This window comes from Lepisosteus oculatus, chromosome 1, assembly GCF_040954835.1.
Source record: "Lepisosteus oculatus isolate fLepOcu1 chromosome 1, fLepOcu1.hap2, whole genome shotgun sequence".
NCBI classification, from domain to species: domain Eukaryota; kingdom Metazoa; phylum Chordata; class Actinopteri; order Semionotiformes; family Lepisosteidae; genus Lepisosteus; species Lepisosteus oculatus.
The window spans coordinates 69,518,808-69,546,038 of NC_090696.1; the positions used below are offsets into that span (position 1 = coordinate 69,518,808).

The window sequence follows — 27,231 nt, forward strand, 5'->3', positions numbered from 1 at the left end:
AATGTCCACAGATTTCCATACTGTACTTCAACTATAGTATAGTATTAGTAATGTTCTTTGACATTGCCTTCATCTACCATAATTACACCACTGTTTTGCAAGTGATCATTAAAATTATATTAACATATAGAGCGGCGTAGACAATACCTCAATAACAAATTGCAATATTAACAATTTAAGTTTATAGACGCATATCAGATAATGCCATTCAAATCACTACTTAAAACTTTTAGTTTAATCTGGCCTTTATTTTACATGTTTATTTGCTTTTAAATATAACATGTTTTTTATGCCACTATGTACAAGCTATTTTATAGGTATTTGACAATCAAAATCTAAAATAAAACTGTATACTGTATGTAACACTGTATGTGTTGGATTTGTGGTAGCAAAACTATAACTATATTCCTGTCTCAACAATGTTCTTATTGTACCTGATTAAATTGTTTGTTGCTAGTACTGTATGCATACAGTATGAATAGTGCAGGAAAGCACTAATGAGTTAATAACCATTTAATACTGTACTGGTTTTTCTGACAACCACACACAGCTGTGGTACTTTAAGGTGAATTGCAATGGTAATAATCTGAGTAATTGTGATTAGTTTATAGTCACTCCATGAAAGTCATCATTATCTAAGAATTTCCATGAAACCAGGCACATTAAAAAACCTGATCCAGGTTCAATGTTCCATTCGTGGTATATATTATAGCAATAGCTACAGTAAGTTATGTATTTTATATATTTATATAACATATAAAATATGGTGTATTTTCAATAATTATTACTTTAGACTTAGAAATAAAGAAAAAAAAGTTTTAATAAAGCTAAAACCACTAACATTTAACACGCATGCCACTTATCAATCTGCCTTGAGCAGTAAAGGGCTAGAAAGGGAAGAGCAGGGAAGGGCTTAGTTCTGTATGTTGTAACTCACTGCAGTATACCACACTTTGCTTTCTGCTGAAATGAGTTTTGAGGCACATTCTAGATGGCTGCATCTGTACATATCTACTTATTGTAGTCCATCCATCCATTTTCTAATGCAAGGCAGGGTACACCCTGGAAGGGATGCCAGTCCATCGCAGACATATTGTAGTCCTGTACATAAATATACAGTATAATACATGCATATTGCCATTTAATGTGTGTGATGCACATTAAGTTAACCCTTTCAGAAGACACACTACTACTAGTTATCACATCACTAATATTGAATAGCGTTTAAAGGTCTGACAAGCTGCAAGCTCACAGGCATCTAATGTGGTAAGCTAAGGGTGACTTCACTGAGTCAAGGTAAACTGACACTGAAAGAACTTAGTTGCACTCTGCTGATTAGGGAAATCAGTCTCACTGCCAACTAATGACATAGCCCGACCTGAACCACATCAGAATCAGAATCAGAATATGTTTTATTCTCCACATGCAATGGGAATTTCCCTTTGGCCTCACTGAGACAACAATAAAACCAGTGTATATACCATGTACATAAAACATTCAGTGGATTTTACAATATGCAATCAATATAATATAAATAACTATATCATTCAATACAATATTGTAAAAAAAAACATAAGATTCCAGCATGAAGCACAAGATTCAGGTGTGAGCTGCATGTTTATAAATGCTGTCAATTCAAGGAGCTCTGAAGGAGCTCATACATCAGGCTTTAAAAGTAATGGCATTGGGAATGAATGACTTCTTAAAAATGTGCTATGTAACCTTTGGTACTCTGAAACGTCATCTGGATGGTAGTTTTTCAAATTGGGAGTTTAGTGGATGTGAGGCATCATTTACTATTTCCTGTAAACACTCCTAGTATAGATGTGGATTAGCTGGTTCTGTTTCTGACCAATGATTTTGCTGTCTCTGTTTATAATACTTGAGATCTTGGCTGTGCCCCTCACATCAAAATTCCCATACCAAGTAGACATGTTAAAAGAGAGCACGCTCTCTTCTAGACTTGTGTAGGCCAGCTCTGGGATTTGTTTGCATACATCAAAGCTCCTCAGCCTTCTTAAGAGAAACAATCTCTGTTTTTTTTTTAAACTGTTGTCTGAGAAGTTCAGTTTGTTATCAATGTATGTGCTTAGATATTTAAAACATGAAACTTGTTTTGAATCTCCATGAGCTGACCCTTTATGTTTATAGGTTGAACTGTGACTGATTTAATACTGACTGAGTGTAGCACTAATTCTTTTGTTTTCTTTGTGTTTATTTCCAAAGTGCTTGGCTGGCACTTAGTGAGTCAAGCGAATACTTTGACAAAGCAGAATGTTAGGACTGAATTTTCACTTCACTGCTGAAGTCCAATCAAGGTAATATCACCATCTTATTTAAGCAAGCTAAAAATGCCATCATTGAAATAAAACAAATTTGCCTGGACTTCTGGCCCCAACACGTACTATATTTAGCACCTTCACTGTTTGAAAAATGTATGGACCCCTGATGATTACTTTGTAGTAGTCAACTTAACTAAGTTGGTAAATTGTTCCTGAGAGAATTTACAGTACCTGTTCCTGTTAGAATCACAACTTGATAAACAGGGACACTAAAAGTGATAAGTTAGAAACTCCAAAAATACTGTATTTTCATTAATTACAGTGTTTTATCCAGACCAAACTACAAAATAATATAATTAAATAACATGTTTACATGCTCAAATCAGACCAGCTTGTAACTGTTTGTTTTGTCAGTTAAAGGTGTTAACAATATTTAAAAATACTAATAAAGAAATCTTTTTCAAACCATATGTTTTTCATGGGATAAATTGCAGCTAATAATTTGCTAAGAGTTTCGGTTTCTAATACATTTCATTAAGACGTTTTATGCACATATATCTGTTACCACACCAAGATATAATTATGTGTTGATATTTAAATTACTCACATTCTGCTAATTAACATCACTGACATCTTGTCTTAACTTGTTAAGAACATAATTGTGGGCGTTTACTGGGACTGATTCCTATACTCAAGGGAGGAAGCAGAAGACCAAGCATGACTATGTGGTTGTGCCTCAGTGCCACTGCTATTCCTGGGGGTCTGTATTATTGCTCTTCTTATGAAGGGGACAGAATGAAAGATTGGAATAGAATGACAATTATAAGGCTCTGTGTGCAAGCACAAACTTGTCATTTCATAAAAGTTTTTTTTTTATTTCCTTTCATTAATAATATGTAGATAAATGACTGACTTCAGGGTAAAAGATACTTTCCCAATCTCATTTTGTACGTGATTTTGCCTGTAACTTTCAGGTGTACATTGCTCTTACTGTAGCTATCTTTTGTTACAACATTTTAGTGTTAAATGATTCTTTATAAGCAGTACATCACCATTTTGAGAACATTCATAAAAAAATGCATAATGTCTGTGATGACAAAAAAAAACAATGAGGATGATGTGAACTCATTATTTCATTCTGTTGGAAGCCTCCCAATGTCCAAATTATGAATGTGATATCTACTATAAAAGAAGGACCAATTACTAATTTTGTTGACTTCACAGCAATGAAAAGAAAAATTCTAAATATTAGACCTACTGTAGATAAATACTGTATAGTATACTATGAACTAAGAATGTACAACAATTACTGTATAATTAATAAGGCAAGTCCTAAAACTATCCAATCCCGGGAAATGATTTCCACCACTATCAGAAATATGCTTGTTTTCTAAAATAGTATATATGTTTATAGTGTATTCTACAGTATTTCATGAGCTTTGGATGAAATTCTACTGTATGGTTATGCTGACACTGTAATGCTAATTGTAGTCTTGATGTTTGTTCTTATTATTTTTTATTTGTGTGTTTTTGAAAATGCAATAAAAATGTTGTTAAAAAAATGAGGACCAGTTAAGAGAGTGAGGCCATCTTATGTAAATGTTCTTGTAGCAGGATGGTATATATGTATGTATTGTATATATATATATTAAGCATAGTTTTAACTATAGTTTTTTAACTAGAATATTTCACTTTTTTATGATTTTACCTTAACCACCTCTGCCAACCTGAGACCAGAGCACTCTGTTGACGTTTTGTTTTTTCCTGCTTTAACAAGAGTGAGATAGTATCCACTTCCAAAGCACTTTTTCAGAAACAATGAGGATCCACAGCAGCACATCTTTCCATGAGAAATAATGGCGATACGATCCCCAAGAATATCAGCTTCATCCATATGGTGAGTAGACAGGATGATTGTGCGGCCTGAAAATAATAAATTGCAATAATTAAAAACATTTTAAACATCTATCTATCTATCCAGTCATCTACTCACCAGGGCTATAGCTGAAACATCTGTAATTGCAAAGAGAAATGTTGCTTTCTTTTTGTGAACACTGTGGAGTTATTGTGGTCATTTTAAATGTGGTTAATTTATTTTCAAGTCTTTTTTAATTTTAACAAGATTTAACATTTATTAAATGAAAATATCCACATGAGAATAAAATGTAAAGAATGTACAATTACAATTACAAAATTAGTTGAATGTCTTGTGTCTGTGTGCAATAATAGTGGCTCAAGTGTTTTTTGGATAAATACACCTGCCTCACACAGTGAATTTCAAGTCATTAACCATAAAGACAAAAAAACTTTAACAAACAACATATACTGTACTAAACGTTTTACCAGTTTAAGTGCTTTTAGAGCAAATAACTCTTAATAAAATTTTAAAAATAAAACAATGTTAATAACTGCCTGTCTGCCATATCCCATGACCATGGTTTACACTATTTCCCTTACTGCCCACACTTTCCGGAACACCTCTAGATGAGTGTAATAAATGAACTCTAGCTTCAGCCAGGACATGACTATCACTCTAAACACAGTGAGCACAATCACGATCGTCATATAAGTCACCCTATTTAACCTAATATTAATTATACAGTACATACCTTAACATAACCCAATAAAAATGCAGCTAATTTATACCTATTATCACGATTGTAGTCCCTTCCCCTTAACTGTGCTCCTGCATGTTCACTTTTTTGTTGATTTTGTGCACCAGCTCCCTGTTCCCTGAGCCAGACGCTCACTCTGTTCCGGCTCTGCACTGGAACACGGACTCCCGGAGGCTCACCTATCACTGAGTCGCCCTATGTCCGTGGCTAGTGTGGCATTCACCTCCTAGGTGTCCTGAAACTCTTACTTATCATAGGCCCAAGCCCAGGACCTGGAGTGTCTGGTTCCGTTCCCCCTTTCTTCCCCCAGACCCTTCGCCGGATCCCACTCTGGTTTTTAACTTTGTCAGGTCTGTCTACAACCCCTTGCTGGATTCCGCTCCGGTTTTTAACTTTGTTTTGTTTGTCTTGGATTTATCACCCGGCTCTGGACCTTCGCCTGCACTGGACTTCCCTTAGGACTCCCTTTTGGACTGTTCGCCTAGATCACGCCCCCCAGAGCACCTTCGTCACGCCCCCTCAGGTCTTCCACCAGCCCAGTTCCTCGTCTCCCCCCTGTGTGTGTTCACTCCCTTCCGGATTGTGTCATCTGCATAGGGTCCTGAAAGACGCTTCATAACACCTACAGTATATTTCCTGTGTGTAAATCTCCAACTCATTTTTGCAATGATGGCTTATCTAGACTACTCCAATTGGAATTATAGTCTTCCCTCACTTCTAACCTCCCCCTTAGTGAATATCTGAAAGATCTTTGATAGCCTCATAATGATTTGTTTTTAAAGGCAGCTGTACAGGTCCTCCCTTCTCCACGGAATAAACCTAAAAGCTCTCCTTTGACTAAAAACACAGTAGTTTCCCTGAATTAACATTTTTTTATTATAAATAAGTTGCCATGCTTGCAATTTTAAATGAGAAGGTTCTGAGTTTTGATTAGCTTCCCTAAAAAGACTGAGCAACACAAGCCTTGTACTCCAGTACTGCCCGCATCTGCATTAAAACCAGGCTGATAAACCATGTTGACCTGACCTACACATCTAAAGCCTGAGAAGAAGTATGCTATTTATCCAGTAAATGGACAACCTTGTGGAACTGTTTCTTACCAAATTGCAGAAAAACTAGACAATTGTAGAGATTGGCAACTCAGAGCTGAATTGCATATTAAAGGCGACTCTAAAAGCCAGTACAGGCTCGTAGGCTCAGCCCCCTCACTTACTGCCATTGTGTTCCAGGAAAGCAGCATTCCTTCCTAAAATGCAGGTAAACTGAACGAGGCCAATTTACTTACGTTTATCAATAGCAGCTGCCTGTCACACTGCACCCCCTCAGACACCTTGTAAAAGAAGGCAAAAGCAATATTCCTCCTGAACAGAGTCGGAAGAATATACTGTAATAACCTGTTTTGCTTGGAGTTAGAATGCAGCAACTCAACTGTACAGTACTTTTAATATCAATTAGGCCCTACCCTCCGTTCTCAACAGGCAAAAACAGCAGACACAATTCTGTCTGGAAAACCTTCTCGTCAATGGAAATAGAGTCTTTATAATACACAAATGTGTTTTTATAGCAGCAGACTATAAACAAAATCCATGAAAAATGTACAATAGATGCACAAAAGAATAATTTGTTGAGCAAGGTTATAGTCACAGGCATACAGTAAATGAGAACTTAACCCTATGTTTTTAAATGGGGAAATCATTTGCCCATTCACCAGTTACTGGTGCCTGTACTTGTGCAAATCTGCCAGTCTTCACTGTTTAGTCATCAAAACGAAAATATGTCATCAGAAATTGCCTGTTGACTTCTTTAGAACTCAGTGATGTTCTTCTTCACCTCTCTCATCACTATAGCTGCACTAAGGGTCACATGTTAATCTACAGCTGTCAAATAGATCTCACCTGCACCTTAGCCACTTCATACCACTGCCTCAGTGAAGGAAAGATGTGTCTTGTATAGTGCATCCCTCCATAGAGGTTTTAGTTTTCCGAAACCTAAAACATTTTAAAAAACTACAGAAATACCAATATGATTTATACTTTTTATGTGATGGAATAATACTTTACCATATTATTCAGTAAAGACAACTGAGTAAATTAAGTTAGCATCATTTATCCAGAGTTGCCTTAATTGACTTCTGGAAAGACATCAATTAGTGACCAATTTTAGTTGATGTATATAACAGTAAAATCCATCCAATCTGGCCAGAGATTCCAGATCTGGAGAACCTTTACTCCATATGTCCTGTCTGGCAGTTGGTTAGAGATTTCACCAGATGTCCACCAATTCATGTGCTATTAAAATAATCACTGATTCAGTGGCTGACCTTGTGTGGGGTTCTGAGCTGTTCCTAATGCCTCACTTTCTGTGTAGTTAAAATTCCCAGCCAGTGTCACCATCTCTTCAACGTGACAACCTGAGTTAAGATTTGATTTAGATTTTGACATAGAACATTTTCTCTTACATCATTTGGACATGTGATGTTAATACATAGAAAAGTCTTGCTTACCACCCACACCCAAATCTTCAGAAACCAACCTTTAATCACTTCAGCCATGTTATAAAATCCAGAATCAAATTTTTTGGAAATAAAATAGCTTCACCTGCATTAAAATTAGAGCAATGACCAGGGATTGCTATTCCTTCCCTCTCACTAACATAGTGTGTCAGATATGTAATATTTGCTAATCAATTATGCTTTCTCTTCTGTGTCTGTACACCCATTTACTTTGAGTGCTCCCAGATTAAGGTTACGCATCAGCAGGATATTGAGAAAATCACAATGACACACTAACTGAGAAGGAAACAAGTAATTGGCTAGAATAAAGGCATTGGTGAACATTAACATTTTCACTTTTTTGGTGTTGTTAAGATAATCTCTTAAGTAATCCTACATCACATATTTTACACATCTCACTTATAACATTCTTTAATGTAATGCACTCTTTGTTTTCCATTCTCATGGCTGTAGCAGTGTGCATAAGTTGCATAGAGCTGCAAATTAATTGCAAATAAGAGCTCAAAAACAGCTGGAGATCTGGAAAGTAATTAAATATGCTGATCTCCCACCTGCCTTTCACTCTTTCTAAATATGATGTGATGCTCTGTGCTATATCTGTCACGATGCATTAATTGGGACCCTATGCAAATGGTAGAATCCGGAAGGGAGTGAATCCGACACGGGGGAGAGAAGACTGGGAACTGGGCTGGTAGACAAACAGGGGGGCGTGTCGACGGTGCACTGGTGCATGGGGTGGCATGGTCCAGGCGAAAGTCCAAAGGGAAATCCAGGGTGAACGCAAGAGTCCAGAACCGGCTAATCCATCCACGACAGACATGACAAAAGTTAAAAGGCGGAGCAGGATCTGGTGCAGGGATGGGCAATAAAAAAAAGGGTAATGGGGCCAGGCGCTCCAAGCCCCAGACCCAGATGGTCAGGACTCGCTGGTAGGCAGGCACCTGGGCGTCCATCTTCCAAAGCTCAGCCCAGAATGGTAAGAGCATCTGGCTATTATAGGGAGGGGCTGGATGGGAAGCAGGTGCACAAAATCAACTCAAACAAGAAAGAGCCAGGAGGAGGACTTACGATCGTGATAATATCCTTCTGTCATCTATTGGCTATTTTACGCTCATAGAGGAACTGGTATTACAGCCACCCCTTTCATTGTCTGAGTGGTTCTCAGTTACACTCATTTCAGAGCAACAACTTCCTGAGTGTCTTCACTGGCCATAGAACTCTCCGAAAAGGTCCCTTATTTCACAATCCCTTTGTTCTTAATTACTCTTTATGTGCTGTTCTGCTCCAGTGTTTCCATCTTTCAAACACCGTCCCCACTCAGACTTTTCCCATGTCCACCAACTTTTTCTTTCACCCATTCTCTGCTAACCTGCATCTCTCTCTACCACAAGATAGCCTATGATAGTCTGTAATAGTCATTTAAACTCTGTTTCCCAGAACTGGAGGCACCACTAAATTACTATCCCTTCAGGCCAAAATGAGTCTTTACTCTCCCACTCTCACCCTCTAGCTCTTGAGATACTTTTATACTCTTTTACTTCCCCCCTACTGAATCTCACTGTTCCTTAAACCAATAACCAGTCTGCTAAACTCCATGGCCAGGTAGCATTGCATCTGGTTCATCAGGTATCTACTCTTCAGATTTCAAGCCTTATGCCCTTCATGCCCACATTTGAAACATTCCTTGACAAGATCACTTCCAGCTATTTGAAATTTTATTGGGATATTTAAATCACTGTTTATATTATTCTTTATCTTATACAGCTGTCCCTTGAATGAATCCATGTTTCAATTCTGGTAACTTAAATTGCAAGGAGATCTTTGAGATCCCCACCATGATCTGCCTGTGTCAGCTACTCAGAAATTGGTGTTTGATTTAACAATGTTCCTTGCAAAGGCAGCGGGCAGCAAAACTGTAAACAAAGTTCCATAGATTACTGTATAGCTCTAGTCTGAACCAGCACATGCATCATTTCAGGACGATAGTGAGACCAATTGCAATGCTTCATGTGCTGTTGATAAATGTGACTTTCTTAATTAGTCCTCCCTCCATTTAGGTTTATATCAGGTACACACGGCAAACACCCTCATGCAGATACTGGGATGCTTTTTAACAATGAAAAGAACAAATGCTCCTGGCTGCAAGACCAACTCTGTGTTATTAATAATAATAATAATAATAATAATAATAATAATTGCTTACACTTATATAGCGCTTTTCTGGACACTCCACTCAAAGCGCTTTACAGGTAATGGGGATCCCCTCCACCACCACCAATGTGCAGCATCCACCTGGATGATACGATGGCAGCCATAATGCACCAGAACGCTCACCACACATCAGATATCAGTGGGGAGGAGAGCAGAGTAATGTAGCCAATTCATAGAGGGGGATTATTAGGAGGCCATGATTGGTAAGGGCCAACGGGAAATTTGGCCAGGACACCGGGGTTACACCCCTACTCTTTTCGAGAAATTTTTTAATGACCACAGAGAGTCAGGACCACGGTTTTACGTCTCATCCAAAGGATGGCGCCTGTTTACAGTATAGTGTCCCCGTCACTATACTGGGGCATTAGGACCCACATGGACTGCAGGGTGAGCACCCCCTGCTGGCCCCACTAACACCTCTTCCAGCAGCAGCCTTAGTTTTTCCCAGGAGGTCTCCCATCCAGGTACTGACCAGGCTCACACCTGCTTAGCTTCAGTGGGTTGCCAGTTGTGAGTTGCAGGGTGATATGGCTATTGCTATATTATTGCTACTATGATAGCTTTGAAATTTCATCCACATGCATACATGTTGTACATGCATGTACATGTGTGTTAGCAAAAGCTTTTCCAAAGAATGGACATCTGAAAAAATTGCTCCAGATGGCAGGTGGAAAAAAAAGAATATTGGCTTCAGCATGTTATGACCAGGGGGCATATTCAGACAGAGAATGCTGGGTCACATCAAAAAGATGTCTTTGGAAAAAGCCAGAGAAGAGTCATTATAGGAAATAATAAAGTCTCAGTAATTTATCTTCTCAGAAATGTCTTCTGGCTAACACAATAACAAATCGCCATCTCTAAAAGGAATTCTAGGGTACTGCTAGGGAGTTTTATTGTTAAAATTTGTAATATTGTTCACATTCTTTGTACACAGAAGTAAAAACAATAGCTGGCCATTTGAAGATCCATTAAATGATCCAATGGAGTCTTTGCATGATGTAAAAAAATCTCGATTTCGCTCTTTGGTTTTAGACAGAAGCACTGATCTAGCTACAGAGAAGTAATGCTGTCTTTCATGAAACACCTATCAAAAGTAAGTTCAAATTGAACTTGTAACTATAACAAGACATTGAAGGCATCATATTTGAAAATACAGTAAATTTTTCATTTTACTCTGCAGATTGTTCCCATAACTGACAATAGCAAAATAAAATGACTTGTGCTCAAAGTCAGTAGATGCTCTTGGAAGATTCAGTTTAAAACAAATACTACATCTTAACTAATAAACATGTAAATATGTATTTATTTTTTTTAGATACGATAGTACATTTGTCTAGAATACAGAGAGGGCCAATCAATAAAAAAATAAAGATTATAATGATGAATGCAACAGGTGAGCCAATGATATGATTTGCAGTCTTGTAATTTAAATTTTGTAAACTACACCAGTTTATAATACATTAATAGGAGAAAATTAAAAGGAATATCTAGCCTAAATATTCATAAACTGTGATTTGTTACATTTATAAATCTGTAAAAATGACTGTGCACTTGTGATTGTTATTATGAATTATTATTAAGAACTTACAGAGTGCCTGTAACACATCAATACCAAGAAAGACAACCAGACTGAATACCAGGTAAAATATAGCTTTTGTCACAAACAAACCTTAGCTGCTGGTTAATGTTTTTTCACTGATCATAGGCTAGGCAAAATGAATACAGGTCTAATACAGTTTGAGTCTGACTTATCACCAATTTAGAAAACAGGTAGAACTAGGAAGACCTGTTGGAAATTCATCTGTTTTAAAAGCGAAATTAAAAAGAGGCTCAGTGGAATGGGTATTAGATTAATTGCAGTTTTAGCCCAAGTTTTATTATATCTCTAATTGAATAATTGGTTATGTCACAAAACTGAAAGGACTTTGCATCTAATTCAGTAGAATCATCATTATTGTTAAAAAATAACCACATAACCTGCAATAATGACAATTTCTTTGAATTAAGTCATCATTTTTTTCTGCCATTAAATTATTTGAAACAATAACTGACTCTGGTAAATGAAAGGTAATATGTTTTCATAAATTTAACTTGGTTCCAAAATCACTTGGGATTGTTTAAGAGATTAAAGTATTAGTTGGATTTCAGAATTTATATCTTGTGTGCATTTACTTTTAATTTGTCTGAAGGGAAGCCAATGGGAATCTTAGAGACCTAGCAGTTCGCCAAGCTAGATTATTTGCTTAATTAAAACTAACAGCTCAGGGCTAAATAAAGAGCTATTATGACATTTGATTCTAAACCCCATAACTGGAGTATGCATGCTGACAGTATTGCTTCAACCATCTTAAGTCCATGTAGCTCCAGTTGGTGGGATTAAAGAAATTTATCAAAGTTTAAGCTTTAGTTTACTAAAGCTTAAACACATTTAAAAGCTTGTTCATCAAAATACTTAAGTATTCTTTTACACAGAGTCTACCAAGCTCACTCCCGCTGGAGCATGGCCAAGCAAGCTAGCGTAACTATGGCAGGAGGTCACATCTCTACTCACCTGTCTGCCCTGTCTGTCAGGCGGTTGCTTTGGTTACATAATCAAACAGGAAGTGTGTTCCAGCTGTGTATAGAGCTCAAACAGGAAGTGTGTTCCAGCTGTGTATACAGCTGCCTTGTCAGGAACAGACAACTCAAGGTCTGCTTTGACAAATGGTCTTGGTTCTGTTATAGAGTTTAGCCACTGCTGCCACTGCTTTTCCTTGTGTGTGTTTCTCTTTGGACCCTCAGCCCTGCTTCGATGTGACCCCAGTTTTGAATATCTATGCCTGTGTTTCCCTAGCCTGATTTTGGGTTTACTTTGCAACTCACAGACCACTGCTATTCATGCAAGTAACAGCAGTATTAGAGTTGATGGGGATATTTCTCTTTCAGGATGCTTCTAACACAGCCAATGAAACAATGATCATTGAAAAAATAGTGAATGGAACTTGTTAGGAGCATTTGTGAGTATGATATCAAGCAATGGAAAATATTGGGTGACTTAGAATCAATTCTAGTAGTTCTATTATCGCATAGGTTTAATATATTGAATAGGGATTTGACAATTTCTACATATTTTAACATACCCCCATTTAAATATAAGCCCCTGTAATATAAGCTCAGTGCGCAAATAAGAAGGGATAAGATTACTTAATGATCTTCAAAATAAATGGTAATCCTGCCTCCCTTAGAAGATCTTCCTATTCAAAAGATGGTAAAATAATAAGTATATTTCTGAAAAACTATTTACTTATTTACCTATAATCTGGAGAAAAATAATTTCACACAGATTAACTGGTAAATTAATGGAAAAGTGTCCGACACATTTAGCCAAAATGTTGTAACTGTTACTTGAAGCTGAAAAAAACGTTTTCAAGATATGCACTGATGTATGTTATGTACAGCGCCTGAGGAAAGAATATTCTGTGATAAGATTCTCTATGCTAGTTTAAATCTATGTGGTAATGGCTATATTAAGTCAGGGACCAGATGGAGGGTTTTCTCCAATGAATGTGATACAAAAACAGATAATGTTGTTAAATCTCTTAAATAAAGTACACATGTAAGATAACTGAATTAAGATAAAAAATCTTGACATTTTTTGTTTTGTCTTCCAGAAACAGACAGTCCTCTTGTCATTTTAATTAACTAATAAAACTCGCTTCAGAAAAAACTGGCCACCCAGATGCATACTGTATGGATTCAACCTTTCAATCCTGGTCAAAAACAAACTGAGAAATGATCGAAAAGAGTCTGATACTGCATTTACAGAATCAAAAGATAAAGCAGAATCAGTGGTAAAAAAAGTAGATGACCGCAAAATTCTATTTAACACCAAATTAAGAGCTATCAACAGGGTAGTCATGTTAGATATTATCAAAATTAGATAATTCTTATCAAAACATATTTTCACTACTGTAATTGTATGTATATTTATAACACATACCGTGCATCACTAAATTGTGACTGCGGAGTAGTTCAGCTACAAATCACAATGAAATGCTGATTCACACATGCAATGCTGAACAAAAGCAAGCAAATAACAGACAACAGCAAGAAATGTAGATAATAAGCAATCCAAGTGTAGAAGTATCCAATGTGTTTCAGTTTTTGCTATTATTTTTCAATGTCAATTGTTAATATTTTGCTCTGGCACTTGCTTCTATTCTTTGCATTTCAGCCAGCCTGCATGACTTCTACAAGGGTAGTTTCAGTCTGGGTATAAAGACAGTCTAGCCTTGCAGAGCAGCATGCTCTCATCTGAGAATGTCATTCACGTTGCATTGTGGTGGTCTATCGCAGTATTTTTTTGCCAGATTTGAAATCTGAGTTTCAGTCATGGCAGAATTTCAAACCTCAACAGTCTTTTTTTTAGGAAAGCAGCAGATTTAATTAGTTTTCCTGTGGCCAGATTCTAGGAAAGTGAGATTCCATCTTCGTGCCACACAACAAAGATGTGCAACTAAAGGGAATGCTGCTATGTTGCGCTAAGTTCCTACCACAAAATTATATTTTCCCTGAAAGATAACCACACATAATTTATTCACAGAAGACAACAAAAATTCACAGCTATTTGTAACCTTTCTTAATACAGTAGTTTCAAAATGTTCAAATAATTTTACTGACAAATGGTAACATTACAATTCACATTTCTTTAGTAGTTAAAAGAGTTAAAAAATCAATTGGTTTTATTTTATAGCATTTGTATTTCCAGGAAAACTGAAACACCTTTGTTACCCATCCATTATCATAAAGCAAACTGTTATTGAACAACTGTTATTGCAGGTTTTGACAACCTGCAGCCTCTTCAAGAAGCATATCGATCAAACACCAAACACCAGATAAACAACCAGCATACTGCTGTTGGGGCCACCCAGAGAAAGCCAACACAAATACTGTCAGAACATGTAGATTCAACACAAAAGGTTTTGCCAGTCTTGAATTGAATCCAGGTACTGTATGAAGAACAGGGTAGCAGCAGAGCTTAAACACCATAATGTCATGTCAACACATTCCTATTGTCAATGCCTAGGCTGAGTTTAGAGTACCCCCTGCGTTTTACCACTTGCAGATTGACTAGAGGTTTCTTAATGAGAAGCAAGAGACTGAAAACAGCAAACTGGCAGCTGTTGTATCAGGGATGTAAGAGTTGTTTACAGAGTGCTGTCCTTGATTAAACAGGATCAGCCAAGGTACAGTAGTTAGCGATGGTGAAAAGTTATTGTTTGCTAGTAAAGATCTTATGCCTGGGTGATAAGCATGCACAGTATGAGGAGTTGGCTGTCGTGGAGAGAATATAACTGATCGAGTGCGTTCTGATTATTTAAGAGTGAAGAGTTTGCAATCCTCAGTCCACTTAGAGGGCTGTTTATTCAAACCCCTCTAGGAGAAACAACAGATGGAGAATGTTGTCTCAGCTATGGCTTTGTTTGTTTGGCTACTTAAAACTTTAAAGCAGGGGTGTCACACTCATATCCCATGATGGGCCAGATTTGATTTAAAATCAAATCTACTTCAAGGATACCATACTGTATATGCTATTATCAGAATACTAGACACTGTTTATTTTATAACAAAATACAATTAGCAGTCATTGAGTCTTCTTCTGATGTTAACTTAGCAGTATGGACTATTTTTAGCATTATTAATGATGATATAAAATTTACTTACATTTACCCTATTATTGTACACTCTATAAATCTCTATTCCTTTGAAAACAAATTGTTGGGATATTTAATTCAATAACAGGCAAAAACAATTTTACAAATCTTTGCAGATTTTTCATTCAATAAAGGTACTTCCCTTCGTACATACTGTAGTTACAAGCTTATTTTGTTTAGTGTTTTTATCCTTATTTTAACATCGTGTCAGTAAAATATGGTGCTAGTGATTCAGGTGTTACAAAAGCAAATAGGAAACGCATTTTATGTCTGTAAGACTTGAAATGATAGAAAGGCTTAAAAACACATCATGGTTGAATGACATTAGTATTGTCTTGAGCTTAGCTGAGTACACGTTCAAGAGTTCACATTTTTTACTTTACATTTATGTGTCTGAGTTGTTGTTAGAAGAAACTGGACTCTAAATTGAAATGAAAGCAATACCACATTTCTCAGCTGAATAATATTTTGTATGTCCTGTCCTGATGACTTTCTAAATGTAATAGGATTACAGTAGATGTGTTCAGGGCCATTCTAAGTTCTTATATTCTATGTGTCAATTTGAAAGGAGTAATAATCCCAAGGCATGAATTTTCAGACTGGCTTTAACACCTAATTCAATAGATATCTTATACATTCCTTTAATTTTACTACTCCATTCTACCTAAACATGCTTTACTGTTTAAAGGATAACTATATCTGTAAATGTGTCTCATCAAAAGACTGTAAGACGGTTAAAGTTGGGTGACTGCTGAAGAGTATTACATTGATCTTAATAGTCGTGTACGTGTCAACATAGATTGGTCTAATACAACAAAATTGACAGCAAGTGACTTGCTATTAAAAATGAATTTCCCATAAACAGAAGATTTTTTCCCCAAGATTACTACATTTTAATGAGTTAGACCCTTGCCACTAGCCTGTCCAATTCTTTCCTATTCGATTCTTTTTAAGTTGGTAAATTGCTCAAATTTTAAAGAAAGTATTTATTTTCTATAAAATGTCTGGGGACTGAGCCACATAAATGAAAATAAAAACTGTCTCTCGTCAGCTTCCTAAAACACTTGTGCTGTTTTTAATCTCATCTTGTTTTCACTACTTACTTGGAGAGATGTTTAAGAAAATTAAAATAACATCATACTAGCCAACAAAGCACCATTAATCAGCAGGCTCATCAGGTTGTCAAACTTACCTACTATTTAATGTAACATAACATTGTAAAGGTGTTATTTGATTTAACATCATTCACCTCCAATGTGTATCAGCAGGTGGTTAGCAACTAATATAACTATAAAATGGGGTGAATATGTGGGTGTGTTCATTATAATACAGTACAGTATATGCAATTTTGGCAGTCATTTTCACAACAAGTGAAATCGCTGCTTTGAAGATTAATGGAATTTTCTTGAATCACAAGTCTGTGCATTAACCCCAGAAGAATTATAAACCTGATTACAGGTGATGAGTAGGTATTCAAAGCAGAGAAGAATGCTTTGTTTCTGCCACATTAGTGCTGCCACACATGTTGGACTCAAGACAGACTGACAGTTCTCATTAATCTGGCGTGGATAGTTGTTCTCTCACCTGTGGAGACTATAGGATTTTATTCAGGATCCACAGGTCCCCCGCATATCACTACCTAAACACTTCATACCATTCTCTTTCCCTCTGGCACATTTTCATCCATATTCCGCAAGGATGAAACCAAAGTACAAGAAATTACTTGAGGGCAAACACACTACTATCTCTGTTCTGGTGTACAGGGGGAGCTACTCAGCCATTTCAGAGGTGAGAGTACTGTGATGTATGAGACATCTTCACTAAAGAAGTGTTGTGATCCTATGGTGTGGCTCAAGCAGTGCTGTCATGTACATTTTTGGTGCTGCTGTGCATCCTTTAAGTGAAAGAAGGAGCTTTATCTCAGTACTTTCTAGGCACCACATTTTCTGTGTCATGCTGTGATGCAGTGGCTCTTAATCCTGGTCCTGAAGGACACTTTTTTTCTACTGGTTTTCATTCCAACTGCGTCCTTGATAACCGGTGCTGAATGGAGCCTATACCTGATTTGCTTGCCTGTATTGAATTTTTTTGTGCGCTCAGGCCTTGGTTTCAAATGTACGCTAGCTAAATTTTCTAACACCTTCAGCAGACATAAATTTAAGCAGTCTCTCCTCAAAATGCTAATTAAGCATTTGCTCCAATATTTTGGATTAAAGCCCTCTTGATATGTGTACTGTTTATGATGAACTGACACACCTGGGATTGACACTGTGGCAGACACAAACATTAAGGGAGTATCGTTCTTTCTGCTTAAGTACAATTGGTCACATTTCATTCACATTTGCATTCACTTTACATGCTAACTACTGTACTGTATGTATGTTTATTCAAGGGGATATTAACAAACCTATAGCATACTATGTGAACCACACTAACAAGAGAATCCTAGAGCAAACTCAGAGAACCAAAGAATGTAATTTTATCACACAGACACATTTACTATACACCCACCTTTCAAGCTTTTTCTAGATAGATCATTTTATTGACCTTTGATTGCTTTATTTGATAGCGTAACATTTATAAGAAGTATATTCAAACTGATTTGTGCAAGTAACTGGACCTCATTCTATCTCAAGAGCCGAATATCTAACTCACAGCTTTACTGCCTGAAATAATGGGTAATCTCAATCCAAAGATGTGTTTAACTTACAAATATGTATTATGTCTGAATTAGTAAAACTATGCATTTTCATTTTATTTCATATGAAGACATTCTGTAGGTCTAATAAGAAAATAAACTAAGAGTCTTGAAAATGAAAACAGTGCCATTATCTGGCATGATCACTAATTGGATAATTTCATAGTAAATATAATAAAAAGTGTGTACTCTATTAATATGCTGTTACTCATTATAGATGTTGGCTGAAATACTGTTGTAGTTATTATTGACTATTAATACTCAGTGAACTATGTTTGCTTGACAATATTAAACACATACAATATTTTCTCTGATCCTTCCTGAAAATGTATCAAATGCTGTAATACCAGTAATACCATTAGCACTATCAGTAACAAACACTGCAATAACAAACTTAGCAAATGTGCTAGATAGGAAAGAATCATCAATCATCCATATGTACAAATCATCAATCTGCAAAAAGTTTACATAATCTCCATTAATAAATTACTAGGCACTTTTTCTTACTTTTTGTGCAAACTGCTGCAGTCTTGCTTACACAGGTTATTGCTTTGGCTACTCTCTCTAAAATTTATTTTAAGTACCGAAGAGCTCAATAGCATTTAAGTGGTTTATTTTCTATTAACCTTTTATTTATTGTGCAATCTGCAAACTCTAGACAGCTTTCTAAATCAATGTAGTCATGCAGTGTTATACTGACAGGACACAAGAGTACATTATCAGTGTAATTAACAAGGTTATTATCACTTACCTCTTTGACATTTAACTGTATGCTATATGTGATCTTAACTAGTAACTTGTATGCAAATTTGGTACAATGCAATTTCATTAGATTTTAATCAGGCATTTGTTCAAATCTGTCCAAATAACTGACCAGCCACATGGAATAGAGTTTTTTTTATTTGCTTTAGAACTAAGGATACAAGAGTGTTATCTTTTCCCTAGGAGATATCTAGGTTCCCATCCCAACAGGTCATCTTCTGAATAAGGGTACACAGAGGACATTAGCACTTATTGTAAGCTGTGCTCTGTTATTCGTTTTAGACAGCTAACACTCCATTATCAGCAAACAACTATTATGTTATATAAGGCATGATAATCTTATACTTGCATTTCTAAATATACTTTAATATATGATTTTGAAAAATAAGATAATCAGGAATTATACTGTATATGCCACAAGTTGTGTATATAATATATATTGCCCTTTCACTTTGAACTTTAGAATTCAGAGTTCTGCATTAGTCTTTTTGCAATTGGTAGCATTCTAGATTACTGTGTTCAAAAATATGTTCAGAAACATCTTACGACTTCCAATGATGAGTAGGGATGAGATTTTTTTTAAATTCCATTCAAAGATCCAAAGTTGATCAGGGACAGGGAAGGATTTTCTAATGTTATACATAAGAGTGCAAGATAGGAAACTGTAACTCACTCATTAAACTTTTATAATCCTACTCTCAGTAAAACAGAATTTGGGAATTTTACTTCACAGGTTCTCATAACACTTTCAGAATAAGACAGCTGTTTCATAGCATGATTTACTGTAGATTGATTCATTGACTGTATTCCAATATAACGAATTTAGTCGGGGAAGCTTCGTCAACCTGATGCAAAGGAACAAGTAAAGGTTAATTCCACACTGAAAGCAGTGAGTCAGAACAGAGCAATCAGAGAAGTGAGGATCGAAGATCTCTCCAAGCTGATAGCTCCCCATTTTACCTCTCCTGACCATGATTACTCCAACCTTTCTGTCTGTGTCCTTTCACAGGGATTCCAGAAAATGACATCAAAAGCCAGGACTGTTCTTACACCAGGATCACACTCTACAACTCTCAAGGACAGACTCATTTCATTTTAAAACCTCTCCCTTCATTTACTGATTTCAATTTTTCAGCAAGTCTCTGAGAATGTGTTTCCCAGATTGCCTTTCATTTAAACACTTTCTCACCACATCCACTTCCCCATACTGTTTCATTAGCTTTATACAGGGAACCTGTTTTTCAGAGTGGAATTATCCTCCACACATTCCCTGGATTACACCGGGTGGTCTCAGACTGTCACACAATGGCCTGAGCAAGGCCAACATAGGTCCATTTTATCTCAAATGGTCTCCAATGCAAAAGCACCCAAGCAAACAAGTGCACTCTATTTACAGTGCTCCCAGTCCCCCACACCAGAAAACAACCCCCCCCCAAGAAAAAGAAACAAAAACCAATTATTCAAATAAAGTGCCATCTCTCTCGCCATCTCTCTCGCCATCTCTCTCGCCATCTCTCTCGCCATCTCTCTCGCCATCTCTCTCGCCATCTCTCTCGCCATCTCTCTCGCCATCTCTCTCGCCATCTCTCTCGCCATCTCTCTCGCCATGACACTACATAACCACCAACAACCAACAAAACTCTTAGGCTGAGGAGCCGGCTTAAATAGTTTGTAAGTCCCTCCCCCTCTGGAACAAACCATTTCTCTACTTCAAAGTGGTTTATTCCCTTTCCATAAATAACCCTTGAGAACTGGGGTTAGGTTTGGCCTTTTGAGGCCACCATAGGCTGACTCACCCCAGAAGTACTGACACCAAACAAAGAGTGAGTAACATCCATTTTGAGAGCGCTCTCCATTCACACCACAATACTCACTCATACCTGTGTTTAAGTATTTGAATGTATGTAAAATTAGGTATTTTTATCTATGTGAATGTATATGAAATTAAGTAATAGCAGTTACTAGTCAAGCCCTGAGTGTGCACCATCAGGAACTTATCTAGCAACCGCTCAATGGAAGGTGTATGAATGTTGTATTTTCTGTGCTATCTGTACCCCGTGACAGGCTCCTCTGTCACACAGACACAATTCCGAAGTACGCATAGGCACTCAAAGCATACGATTTGGTGTATGAAACTGTGCATCAGAATAAGTTTCAGTTAGGGCTTTTAAACTTTTCCATGCTCCATGCAGGTAAAATAACAATGGATTACCTGTGCATGTTTAAAGGCATTGCTCTAACACTGTTTATCTAATTGGTGAAAGGGCAGCAATCATGGTTACTAAAAACATAATTTTAAAACCTGTGTCATATCACTAGTCAATTGTGATTGTGTTTCCTCAAATTGTGGCACACAACTGACACCATCAAGCATTTAGTCATCCAGTGCTTTCTTGTCGTACAGTAAATTATTGCAATGTTACAGTGCTCTTGATCAGAGAGACACACCTGACCACAATGCTGAACCTCTGACATGGTTGATTTTGTCTGTGATGTTTTAAAAATAAGTGGCTTGAAGGAGGGCAGGTTGGAGGAAGCTACTTATACTTGCTAATTGCCCCATGTGCAGTTGGGGGCTCATAGCCATGAGCATACAGTATATGGTGATTCTAACTTGATACAAAAATATGTTTTACATACTGTATGTGCAAGTATGTTTCCAGGAGTGTATGAGTAATCTACTTGTATTTTTTTCTTTTAGTTTCTACAAGATTAAAGTAAGTTAATTTCCATTTAATGGGGAAATCAGATTTCCTGAAGCTATATTCCTTAAAATGGTATAGTGAATATTTCACTATAGCCAGCAGCCATATCACCCTGCAATTCACAACTGGCAACCCACTGAAGCTAAGCAGGTGTGAGCCTGGTCAGTACCTGGATGGGAGACCTCCTGGGAAAAACTAAGGTTGCTGCTGGAAGAGGTGTTAGTGGGGCCAGCAGGGGGCGCTCACCCTGCGGTCCATGTGTGTCCTAATGCCCCAGTATAGTGACGGGGACACTATACTGTAAACAGGCACCGTCCTTCGGATGAGACGTAAAACCGAGGTCCTAACTTTCTGTGGTCATTAAAAGTCCCAGGGCGTTTCTCAAAAAAGAGTAGGGGTTTAACCCCGGCGTCCTGGTCAAATTTCCCCATTGGACCTTACCAATCCTAATAATCCCCTGCTCTCCTCTCCACAGATAGCTGATGTGTGGTGAGCGTTCTGGAGCACACGTTCACCTTCACATATCACGTTCGCCTGCCCCTTTGTTCCGTTCTGTATTTAAACCCGGTGCTCCGGAATCCCGGGGCTCTGCATTAGGAGATGGACGCCTACCGTGCCTTACGTCGCCTTGCGTCCGCGGCATAGGCTTCCTAACAGTGTCCTAACCAAGCTGAGTCCAGGGCTCAGAGCTCAGCGCCTGGCTCTCTCCGTTTTTAATCTCCGTGTTCCATGTCCCCGTTTCTGTTTTTGATCATTGTGTCTTGGATAGATTCCCTGGTTTTGGATTTTAGACTGCGCCCCGGATTTCCTACATTGGACTGTTTTGGACTTGTTTACCTGCGCTCCCCCCTTGCACCTGATCACTGTCAGCAACGTCACCTGTCTGCCACCCCTTCCATTCCTGATTGTGTTTTCCCCATAGCCCTTTTTTAAATCGCTTCCGGATTATACCGTCCGCACAGGATCCAAAACTACGCTCGTTTCAATTGCTACTTCATTACAAAGGAAAAGAAAATTTAAAAGTATGTTACTTGTACACTCCTAGCAACATATGGGGAGAATTGTGTTGAGTTTCACATGAAGAACTTTAGGACAAGTGATGTTTTGGTCCTATCAGCAACTTTGTGTTCAGAGACTTGTGGCTGCCTGTTGTGTACAATATCTCATACATACACATCATTGGTAATTCAAGCAAGGAATAAGGTGAATACTTTTGACAGGTGCTCTATAAAGCCCTATTTTAACAAACTGATTACTTTGCCAAACACTTTAAATATACTTTTCAGTTTTCAGTATGATATGGATTTTGACATCCTGTTGCGTTAAGTTGCACTAATACTGTTTTCCTTTGCAATAACTCTTAGTTTATGAACAATGCTGGAATTATCTATTTCAGTATTATCTAAAAATGATCTAAGTCAGTATACTGACTTCAGACTTACAGTATATCTTTTGAAGAATGTTTAAATTTTTAATGTTTAATGTTTCAAAACATAAACCCAACACTGAAAATGTGTATTATTTCTCAGCACTCAAAGCCCTCTCTCACCCACAATCCACATTAGTCGTTACCCAGTCAGAATCACTGTGAAAACAAACAAAAGCAGAAATGGTACTTCATTCTGAATGATGTACCAAAAAGCATTCCTTCATTTTCTTGCATTTCTAAGGTGAACTGCAAGTTATAAATAATGTAACAAATGAAACAGCCCAGGGAAAAAGCAACAAAGCATCATGGTTGAATGACTGAAGATGATGCTACGAACTTGAAAATTAATCACACTGCTCTTTCTTTTTAATTCTAAAGGTCAGGTCACTGGGGTTATGCATTTTCCTAGTCTCATTAGCTATACATATTGTGTCACTCCCACTTAGCTTTTTCGTTTTCCATTAGAATTTGTTTTTTTTCATATCACAATTAAAGAAGAAAATAAAGTTGTATCTTTGAAACCCCCATCACTGTCATAAAATCTAAAATTTTCTAAACTTGGCATATTTATGCTCTGAAGAGAAAGTCAATACCCAACTTTTCAAATCCTCAGCCTTAAAACTGCAGCTCTAAAAATTATTTTCAGAGCCATCACCTATACCTCAAATTAAATATCTGGCAAACAAAACTTCCTCTCGTAATTGTTTTAGAGTGACTGGCACAGTTTATCTCTTGCAGACAGAGAATGAGAAATCTCAAATGACCATCAGATCCTTTTTAACTCCATAGTACCTGTAAGTACATTTACTAAATTAGAGAAGTATTTTTACTTCAGCGAGACCAATTTATTTTTACACTTTTCCTCTGAAGTACGGCTTTCCAAAATGTGGCTAAATGTGAACTCCTGTATCACCAAACAACATGGAATTTTTTGTCATTTGAAGATAACGGTGTTTTTACAATTGAAGATTGAGCCTTGTGGTCAGACTCACAGAAATTAGTGATTCTGAATTCAGGGTTATGAAAATGAAATAACTTCAATTTTAAAACTTAACTGACCAGGGACAGAAGAACTTAGATGCTGGACTTTAGACACTGGCCCCCCTGCTGGTAGACTGGACTGCACAACCGTTCAGCAGTTTGACACAATCAACCCTTTAGAATAGTCTGCAGATGTGCACTGCTGTATTAAATGACTCACTCCACATTGCTACAACTGGCTCTCATGACTGATTGCTTGGTGGGGAGTGGGCAAAACCATTAGGCCTTGGATCCTTAGAGATTTTAGACTTCTCTTTTTTATTTATTTATTATCTTCTATGCCTAATGGTTGTTTTTGTCTGTTCTGATGTACTCAATCCATAATAATTAATATCTGTGAGGACTCTGTGACAATTAGGACATTATACTTAGACAAAACTCAACTGAATGTGTTATATTAGCACTGCAGATTGTTTCAATATGATTAAATAAATATATATTTTAGCTCTATCTTAAAACTGAGTTTTAGCATATCGGAAGATTGGTATAATGAAATATGCATTTCATAATAATGCATATTTCAAGTCTTAATTTTTAAAAGGATTTTTAACCCTAAGAGAAACCTTTAATTAACCTTTAATTCATTTTAATGATAAATATTAACTTTAACATTCAAAACATGAATTAAAACATCTAAAAGCAAAATTATCAAATGTTTTTGCAAAGCACTATCATTTTTTAATATCTACTGTACTGTTAGATTTAAAATATGGACAGATCGACAGCTGAATTTGGATCATTACAGTTGTAGATAGGAGCTAAAATTAATTAAATAAGAAATATTATTAAAGAACCTCACAAATTTCAGGATATAAGACTTATTTGGCAATAAAGCTCATTATACAACCCATAGTTTGCAAAACTTTAGCTTTTAGAGTGATGGTTAATGAGAAGCCATCCTTGTTTTAACTAAAAAAACTAACATACAGTAACAAATAAACAAGAAAACTGTTCACCAAATTAGTGGTTAAACACAGAATACATTACGTTTTCAATTCAGCATATCAGACAGCAGATGTAATGTTACACTACAATGTCTACAGTGCTACACATCTATGCAATTTAACATGGGGAAACAGTAATATATAATTTGTGTCAATAGAGAACTCAGCCACTTAATTACTCCTTTGCCTTAAACTCCTTGTTTGTCCTTCATTTTGTTATTTTTACTAAAAGAAATAATGAAAACTGTCTCCTTATCACGTAAGGACTGCACAAAACAGCCTCACCACTATTTTAGGGTCACTTTCTCCTGTCAAAGTGCAGTTTCCATCCATAGAAGCGCAAAAAAAAACATTTATTTAATGAATCATATAAAACACGCTGACGTGAAAGTTACAGATAACACATTACAATAGATAATTGAATTGCCTGTGAAGAAACTAAACTGGTCCCGAGGGACAGAAGGAAAACATATTGAAGATGCCAATGTTTAGAAGTCTCTAATGAAATAGTAGGCGGGAGGCCCTAGCACACACAGCTCCAGGTCAAGACTGATAAAAACTAATTAGCACTCATTGACTTTTTCCCCCCATAAATTGCAGATTGCTTATTTAATGATGGTTTCCGTTTGATTGATTTACTGCCATTATCCCTATCTCTTATCAGCTAATCACTATTTCTCTTGAAAGATTTACAAACCATAAAAAATTTAAAACACCCTGTGTGAAGTTTAATTTATCACAAAGAGTTACCTGTCCTTTTCTTATGCTGTTTGAGTCCCCCAGTCTGTGGAGTAATCTGTGGACTCAATAATGCCTTAAAATGCTGAATTAAATGTAATGCCTAATTCCACTTTCAAATTAGAACATCCGCTTGTTTTCCCAGTAAATTAGTATAATTATGTTATATGTAATTGGTAATGATTTTGTTGCGTTTTCTTGACCCTGTTTTAGTCAAACTTTAAGTTCTATTTTTTAATTTTTAGATTCTTTTTAATTTTCATATTAACAGAAAAATGTAATTACAATTTTGTGGCTATTGATATCCCATGCTTTTTATAATTAAAGAACATCCAATTAGTACAGAATCAGCTCTCATTAACATATGAATTGGATTAGTGCAGATAACTACTCCTGTACCCTAGCTCCTCGACAAAACAAAAACCTTCCTAAGAACAGCTCTTTCTGAAACAAAAATGCAGAGTGGAGATCTATATAAACAAGTGTGATAGTAGTTTTTCAGAATTGTGGATAAACTAATTAGTAATCAATATATTTAATATAATTATGTATTTTAATATCATCAGTATCATACAGCATGTAATGTTGTATTGGTGTTTGCATTGGCTCGAAACTGCATCAGTCACAAGCTAATTAAGTTACAGAAGAACTAGTTAAAGAATTATAATATTTACAAGGACATGTTTCTTGTAAAATGTGGTGATGATATATTGGAATGCCTCTTATGATGATTAAACTAACCACCAGTTAAATGGAGCAAATCATTCTTAGTTCTGCTTCATTTTAAAAGGTACACCATAAATAGAACTACTTCTGATTTCTCTGCATGGAGGGAAGTCACTAGCCTTGATTAAAATTTGGTTAGGGCTGCATTCAGTCTGTTACTAATGCACTTCATATAATAGAACAAAAAGTTGATAGAAGAAAGAAAAATATTTCTCAGGCAGTCAAGTGCAGGGCATGGAACGGGGAAGTACTGTCAAATTTGTTCACCTTGGAGTTAAGAACCTCTGCTTGAAGACCTTATACTTCTGTGTGCATTGTTGTGTAAGGACAACATGCATATTACATGTTATGAAGTAAGAAATTCTGTGCTGTTGGACTAACTATTAAATGTGTATTCAAAGTGAAAGTTCCTAACACACATTTTGGTTTATTGCAACCTACTGTATAGCAAATGCACCATTACTGACATGCAAAGATATTTTTACGGGCAGATACAATAAAAGTCCATGATATTAAGTTAAAAATGATAAAAAAACTATGCTAACTGTGCTATAATTCTCTACAACATGCTACACAATGAAAGCCTTTGGTATAGAAAAAAAATAATTGACTTGGATTATTTGCTGTATTGTTTTTAGTGAGCCTGGCCTTTTGTTTCCACAGGAAGGCTTGCAACCCGTGCCTCATTTTTTAAACTTAACTGTAAAGTCAAACATTTTGGACAAGATGGCAGTTGCAAAGTTAGATGTTTGCTCATTTGAGTCCTTTTGGAAAGATGAATATGGATTTGTTCAACATAAAGATCAAAGTCTTTGTGCCCTATGTTGTGTGAGCATCATTTGTTACATGGTTTCAGACAAAACGTGACAAACACT

The 27,231-nt window shown here is 36.6% G+C and overlaps 1 protein-coding gene across 1 annotated transcript in view; it reads right to left on the reverse strand.

Moving 5' to 3' along the window:
- The window catches only part of LOC102683509 (phospholipid-transporting ATPase ABCA1-like), a 310,746-nt gene that overhangs the window by 137,249 nt on the left and 146,266 nt on the right, over positions 1–27,231 (reverse strand). The window contains exon 23 of the mRNA XM_069192079.1: positions 3,991–4,205. Within this exon, the coding sequence (XP_069048180.1) occupies positions 3,991–4,205 (215 nt within the window). The remainder of the gene's footprint in view (positions 1–3,990; positions 4,206–27,231) is intronic.